This window comes from Cebus imitator, unplaced genomic scaffold (assembly GCF_001604975.1).
Source record: "Cebus imitator isolate Cc_AM_T3 unplaced genomic scaffold, Cebus_imitator-1.0 Scaffold117, whole genome shotgun sequence".
In the NCBI taxonomy this organism is placed as follows: Eukaryota; Metazoa; Chordata; class Mammalia; order Primates; family Cebidae; genus Cebus; species Cebus imitator.
Window position 1 is genome coordinate 612421 of NW_016107432.1, and position 7708 is coordinate 620128.

A 7708-nucleotide genomic window follows, 5' to 3' on the forward strand; every position below is an offset into this window, starting at 1 on the left:
GTACAAGTATCATTTTCTTACATGGACATATTGCGAGTAGTAGTGAAGCCAGGGCTTTTAGTGTAGCTAACACTTGAATGGTGTACATTGTATCTATTAAGTAATTTCTCATCCTTCACTCCCTCTCACCCTCCCAAGTCTCCAATGTCTATTGTTCCACTCTCTGTGTCCCTGTGTACAGTACCTATTATTTAGCTTCCACTTATAGGTGAGAACATGTGGTATTTTACTTTCTGTTTCTGAGCTATTTCACTTAAGATAGTAGCCTCCAGTTCCATCCATGTTGCTGCAAAACATGATTTTATTGTTTTTTATGGCTCAATGGCTCAATAGAATTCCATTGTGTGTATGTATACATACATTTTCTTTATCCAATAATCTGTTGATGGACACTTAGGTTGAGTCCATATTTCTGCTACCAATAACATTTGTTAATAAGTCATTTCCCTTAAGTTAACCAATAATCACCATTCCCAGGTGGCTAACAGTCCAGTTGAAGGCAAGAAACCTGATGTTTTGGTTAGTTTGAGCAGTCTAAATGTGGGTAAATGTTTCACAAAGCTTATATCCCAGTCTAGAACTCTTCTAGAGTTCCACATTACTATTTATTTGTGCCTTGAACAACACTCCTTATTTTATTTTATAAAAAGCTGCCGCAGCCAGCGCAATGACTAACACCTGTAATCCCAGCATTTCGGGAGGCCAAGGTGAGCAGATCACCTGAGATCAGGAGTTTGAGACCATCCTGATCAACACGTGAAACCCCGTCTCTACTAAAAAATACAAAAATTAGCTGGGTGTGGTGGTGCATGCCTTTAGTCCCAGCTACTTAGGAGGCTGAGGCAGGAGAATCACTTGAGAACCTGGGAGGCAGAGGTTGGAATGAGCCAAGATCGCACCACTGCACTCCAGCTTGGGGAACAGAGTGAAAAGACTTCATCTCAAAAAATAAAATTAAATAAATAAAAATAAAAAGTTAAAAGCTGCTGCAACTACCCCCCTCTCTTCATAAAATTTCTCTGGTTCTACCCTTGATATTTCTTCTCCTGGTCTGTTTTCTTTCATGAGCCCCCACATAGATGGCTCATTCCCCTTCTCTGCCTTGACTCTTTAGATGGAGTCATCAACCTCAGTTTTTCTTTCCTTCTCTCATCTCTACTGGTCACCTCCCTCCCCCACTTCCTTCACTTCTCACCCTGTAGGCTGAATACACTGCAGCCGGCAGGCACCTGGCAACATTACTCTCAACCCTTCTCCCAAGCACTAGCCCTGCTTTCCTGGGAGGAGAGAGGGGAGAATGCAAGACTGAGGATGGGGCACTGTGTCTTTGCACAAGGCTGTGCACCTGGATCCCTCCATGTAGAGAAGTACTGTTCTAAAAAGCATACTTTAAAAAAAATTTTTCTCAACTAAAAATCATCCACAATTTTTAGCTGAGAAAAAAAGAATTGTCACTTGAATTATAACATAGGTTGTTAGTTTATATACCTGTCATAGTAAAAGTATATTGACTTGATTCTTTCCAACTTAGTTGAAGTGGGGTTGGAGGGAATGGAAAACTCTTCTTGGGTCATGACAAGGAGAAAAACTTATTTTCTGCGCTTCCTTGATTCTGTTGCATGGCTTTCCAATACAATTTTTGACTGTCACAATCACTTCCCGTACTGCTAAGAACAAGCTTTAAGCTATCTTTTCTCTGCATCCTCACCAATATCTGTTATGTTTAGACTTTTTTTTTTTTTTTTTTTTGAGATGGAGTCTCACTCTGTCGCCTAGGCTGGAGGGCAGCAGCAGGATCTCGGCTCACTCCAACTTCCACCTCTGGGGTTCAAGCAATTCTCCTGCCTCAGCCTCCTGAGTAGCTGGGATTACAGGCTCGCATCACCATGCCCAGGTAATTTTTTTATATTTTTAGTAAAGATGGGGTTTCACCATGTTGGTCAGGCTAGTCTCAAATTCCTGACCTCGCGATCCACCCACCTTGGCCTCCCAAAGTGCTGTGATTACAGGCATGAGCCACCATGCCTGGTCCCATGTTTTGGCTTTTTAACAGACATGCTAACTGGTATATGATTGTATCTCATTGTCAGAATAGAAAATCAGAGAAAAAGCAACATACCTGAAGTCAAGTGATCTTTGACAAAGTCAATAGAAACATACACTGGAGAAATAACACCCTATTTGATAAATGGTGCTGGGAAAATTGCATTACCATTTGCAGAAGAATGAAACTGGATTCCATTGTCTTACCATATACAAACATTAACAACTGAAGATTGATTAAAGACTTAAATGTAAGACCTGAAACTACAAAAATACCAGAAAAAAACCTAGGGCTGGACCCTGGCCTAGGCAAAGAATTCATGACTTAAAAGCAAATGCAACAGAAATAGACAAATTGGATTTAAATAAACTAAAAAGCTTCTACATATCAAAATGAATAATCAACAGAGTGAAAAGACAACCTGCAGAATGGGAGAAAATATGTGCAAACTATAAATCTGACAAAGGACTAACATCCAGGATCTATGAGGAACTCAACAACTCAACAACAACTGACCCCATTAAAAAGTGGGCAAAGGACATGAATAGGTATTTTTCAAAAGAAGACATACAAATGACTGACAAGCATATGAAAAAAATGCTCAACATCACTCCGCATTACAGAAATGCAAATTAATTTACTTCTACTTAACTTTACAGTATATGACAAACCATTTAATCTTTGCAATGTAAGAGATTAATAACAAGGTGCCACGAAAATACCATAGCAGATGCTGCTACCTGCCCAATTTCCCTGCCTGTCCTTCCTTCCTAACAAAGCCTCAATTTGGATTGGGGCAAGGATTTATTCATCTAAGAAAGAAAAAAAAAGTAAACATCCCTGGGTCACTTCCAGTATCATTCTGGTCAATAAATGTAAGCAGATGGGAAGGATTCTGGGAAAATATTATTTTCTGGATAGAAGGCAATAGACCCAGTTGGCATACATATTTTGCCCTTTGCCTGTCCGGCTTCTTTCTGCCTGGAGGTAGGGTAGCTATCTTCTGACCATCAGATGACCATAGTGCAAGAATGGTGCGTCCCAGAAAGCCAGGAAGAGCGCCCTATGTCTCTCTAGACTTTGTGTTATGAGAAAAATGCCTCGTGTGTACTACTGTTTTGTGGGTGTTTGTTTCATGCAGCTGAAGGCAATAATGACAACTGAGAATAAGTAATTGCAAATTTGAGAACCGTTTGGTAATCACCTTAACAAGATTCTGCACATCACTTTTCATGAGGGTTCTATCCATGTTAAAGCCATTACTTGGATCCAGGACAACAGCTTTCACCTGAGAGTAGGAAAGAGTCCATTAAGCAATTTTACTTCATATTACTATAAAATTAGTTTAATATGTTTCCATTTTTTCAACTACCTCTTGATCACACTGAGTTTGGTTTTCAACTATTTTTCTTGTTACTGAACTCATCAGCATCCTTGTTACAGGTTGAAGAAAGGAAGCAACAAATATCAAACTTGAATATGGTGCTAGAAAAGTTATACGGGGAAATAAGTTGAAAGCAGTTGATAGGTTTACAATTGGGACACTACGGTATATTTTATTGTTTTTGTAGTTTTGTTTGTTTGTTTTTTGAGACAGAGTCTCACACTATCACCCAGGCTGGAGTGCAGTGGATTGATCTTGGCTCACTGCAACATCCGCCTCCCAGGTTCAAGTGATTCTCTTGCCTCAGCCTCCCAAGTAACTGGGACTACACGTGTGTGCCACCATGTCCAGCTAATTTGATTTTTTTTTTTTGTTTAGTAGAAACAGGGTTTCAACATATTAGACAGGCTGGTTCTGAATTCCTGACCTGATGATCCACCCGCTTCGGCCTCCCAAAGTGCTGGGGTTACAAGTATGAGACACCACGCCCGGTCTTTTTTTTTTTTTTTGAGAGGGAATCTCACACTGTCACTCGGGCTGGAATGCAATGGCGTGATCTTGGCTGACTGCAACCTCCACCTCCTGGGTTCAAGCAATTCTCCTGTCTCAGCCTCCCAAGTAGCTGGTGCCCACCACCACACCCAGCTAATTTTTTTGCATTTTTAGTAGAGACAGGGTTTCACTATGTTGGCCAGGCTGGTCTCGCACTCCTGAGGTCGTGATCTGCCTGCCTCGGCCTCCCAAAGTGGTGGGATTTACAGGCATGAGCCACCATGCCTGGCCATTTTGTTCTACTTTTATTGTGTATTGTTAACCAAAAGCAAGAACAGAGAAACCAGAGCAGAGTAATTTTTAACAATGGCAAACAAAAATATGTGTTGAAAAAATTCCCACACAGGAAAACATTATTGATGTTTCCAAAACTCATCAAGGTCTTCTAAATCAGTCTCTGTAAATCTAGAACTGACATGCTCTATAAACTTTTAAAAAATGTTTTCACTAACTTGCCCAATGATCGCATTATGTTTCAACTGAAAAACATCTGTGAAAGCCTCACAGAATTTAGAAGGGAAAGTGGATACCACAACTTTAAAAAGCTCTTAATAAAGAAGTAATCACAAAAATATTTCTTCTTACCATAAAAGCAATCAGAGTTTCAGAAACCATCTCTCCATGGACTGCGCATTCTTGTCCTATTTCTCGTATAATACTCCTGATAACACTTTCGGCCTGAGTTGGAGGCATTCTGGCTAAACAAAACAATTATTTTTTTAAAACGTGGTTTTATGCAAATTTGTTATTTTTTTCCTCTTTAGATATCTCCACTATTGTATTTGTAAAGAGTCATAATATCATCTATTAGCTTATTAGTATTTTTACTAGCATCTAGGCCTCTCCTGTTTTTCATTAGTTTATTTCTTAAAATGAAGGACTTTATTGATGACAGACAACGACTGGGATTCCAAATAATTGAAACATTTGATACTTACCATTTTCAATTATTTAAATGATAGTCACTAAACACATATTCCTATCATGATAGTCTTAAATTAAAAAAAAAAAAAAGACTAAGCAGTATTTGTGGGGGAGGGAGGTAGAATTAACGAGAAACCCAAACCCTGCAGCAGAGTACAGCTTCAAAGAGTAAATGCTTATTCCACCACATTCACTAAATGACCCTTCATAACTGTACTAGAATCTTGGAAAACAGTTCTTGCTTAGATCATTGAAATAATCTTTTCTGCACATCTAAAATTGAATTCACTCTTGATAAACATAAAAGCAAAAACCAAAACGTAAGAGTTATGCTTCATGGCAAAAAATGAACTCATGATTATTAATTCCATTTACTGTAAGGAAAAAGTGGTAAGTTTTGATCGAGTTTTCTGATTTTCCTGAATATTAGTGACTAAGCACAACGGAATTTGGCATGTAGCCTACAACAAAGGCAATACCACGTAAATAAAGCCAGCTCCTCAGCATTATGAGCTTTCCCATGGATGGGTTCGGAAGCATTAAGCATTCTGTCCAGTGAAACCAGATTGCCTGGATTCCATCGTGACCCGACCATTGTCTAGCTGTGAGACCTTGGGCACTTGCTTCACTTCTTTCCAGAGTTGTGAGAACAAAATTAGTCCTATGTATTTAGCGGTTACAACAGTGCGTGGCATACGAGAAGCGGTTAAATCAGCTTAGAACCAGTACGCCAGGATCTCAGGCCGCGCATGCGCGAGTGCGTGTCTGTGGGAGAGGCCTTCCAGCTCCGGCTCTGTTTGCGCGTGCGCGCCGCTGCGCCATCGCTAAGGACGCGGCTCTGTACTTTCCCGACGCCCACCCTCCAATTACTAAATCTCCGGAGGTTGGACTTCTGGGACAGCCAGTGAAGCGGAACAGAGGCGGGAGGCCTCAGGTACCCGCGCAGTGGCTAGAGGGCCAGCCTACGGCCCTGGGCGCCTCCTGCAGGAATGGACCGCTGCCCACGCCCAAAGGCTGCGCAGCCTCAAGGGTCGAGACTGAGCTCTCAGTCTAGACGAGGGAAGACGGGTCCTCTATACGCCCGGGCTCCGCCCGCCGCCCCACGCTCGCCGCCTGGCGGTGTACGCCTCGGGGTCACGGGCGCGGAGCCCCGCGTAGGCTGACCTGGACCGGAATCGACCGCAAGAGCCGTGTCCATAAGCTTCTCTCTTGGCGTCCTAACGCGGCTGTTGGGGCAGTCGGGCGCTCGCTGCAAACGCCGCGTAACCATGGAGATGGAACGCTCCGGACCAGAGGGGGCGGGGCCATGTGGGGGCGGGGCCGTGGGGCGGGGCCATGTGGGCGGGCGGGATACCGCTTTGAGGGTCTTTCCCCCAAAAGATGAGCTGGAAAAACTTTAAAAACAAAGGAATTTCAGCTTAGAACCAGCTTAGAAATCTTAACCTCAGTGGTTAAGCTTGTGAAACAGAAGTTCTTGTAAAGATATTAACTTGTTAGCGTGGGAACAATGGGGCGGCTTTGAAAGCGGGGGGTGGGGCGGGGGAAAGAGGGAGGAGCCAGTTGGAGAGGCTGGGAAAATGGAAGGGCTGTATCCTGGGCTAATAAAGTTCTTGTAAAAGTATCTAGTTTTAAAAAACAAAAGTAAAAAGTATCGAGGTTTTAGTTCATGTTCTGTTGTTCAAAGGAAGTCTGTAACAGAATGCTTGTCCAAGATGCTGGAAGAGAAAACTGCTCATTCAAGAAGTACATGATAAAGACATATTGGTTTCCGAGTTAGAATAATGAGGTTTTGTCCCTTAACGATAATGTCTTTAGGCCCACCTTCAGACGTGAAAGTGTGAAACAGGAGTAAATACGCATTAGAAGCAGAGCATCAAACAACAAGGTTTACTTTTAAACAGTATTTTTTCTCAAACTGCAAACAAATATGCAGAATATAGTTTGCTTAAGGAAATTTCCAGATAACTAGGAAATGAATTAACACAAAAACTCAAGAATACACATCATAATATAATACAATTTTATTTCCCCCTTCTAGAAAATGTTCCTGGAATGTGGATGAAGCTTGTGTAAAAATGATGTTCAGAGTAACAAGATTTATAATAGCACGACCTTGGAAATCTAAGCACGATATTTAAGGACTGTTGATAAAATATCAGGATATACTTAAAATTATGTTAACAAAAATCTCGTGTTTGTCTTATATTTTTTAAAAGCCAAATGCAAAATCTATAGTATGACTTTATATTGACATTCATATAATGGACAAAAAGTATAAGTTAATTTATCAAAATCACAGCAAGCAATTGGATTTAAGGATGGAATTATAGGTAAATTATTTTTATTTACATTTTTCTGTTTTTTCTAGATTTTTCCATAGTGAGTATATATTATCTTATGATCTATAAAACAAAATTTTAAAATACTGAGGAGATGGGACTGGCTATTTGTAGAGAATAAGCCCAATGTAGATACATAAATATACTGTAAGTATACAAGGTAAAGCAGCCAAAGGAAGGTGAGATAGCAAAATTTTAACAGTGGTTATATCTTGGTAATGGCTTATGGCTGATTTGTCTTCTTTATACTTTAAGATAGCTACCAAAATGTCTTCCATGAGCATATATTATAAATTAGAATATTAAATATTTTTTAAGATGGTAAGAATAATACCATCATATTAGATATAGTTTTAAACTAATGGGCAAATCCTGGAACAAATAATTCCTAGGTATGTTTATTTGATACTGTTAATTCTTACTTAATGTGAATTTCTTCTTCTTCCTCTTTTTTTTTTTTTTTTT

General features: G+C 40.3%; 1 protein-coding gene across 3 annotated transcripts in view; it reads right to left on the reverse strand.

Annotated features, from left to right (window-relative positions):
* The window catches only part of CFAP206 (cilia and flagella associated protein 206), a 51142-nt gene extending 44937 nt beyond the window's left edge, over positions 1-6205 (reverse strand). For 2 of the 3 annotated variants that reach the window (XM_017538913.2, XM_017538911.2), the window contains exons 1-3: positions 6069-6205; positions 4566-4678; positions 3249-3332 (exon numbers count right to left, since the gene is read on the reverse strand). In XM_017538913.2, the coding sequence (XP_017394402.1) occupies positions 3249-3332; positions 4566-4678; positions 6069-6174 (303 nt within the window). In that variant the 5' untranslated portion in view covers positions 6175-6205. The remainder of the gene's footprint in view (positions 1-3248; positions 3333-4565; positions 4679-6068) is intronic. The other variant, XM_017538912.2, reaches the window with a different exon arrangement.
* Positions 6206-7708: the final 1503 nt, after the last annotated feature.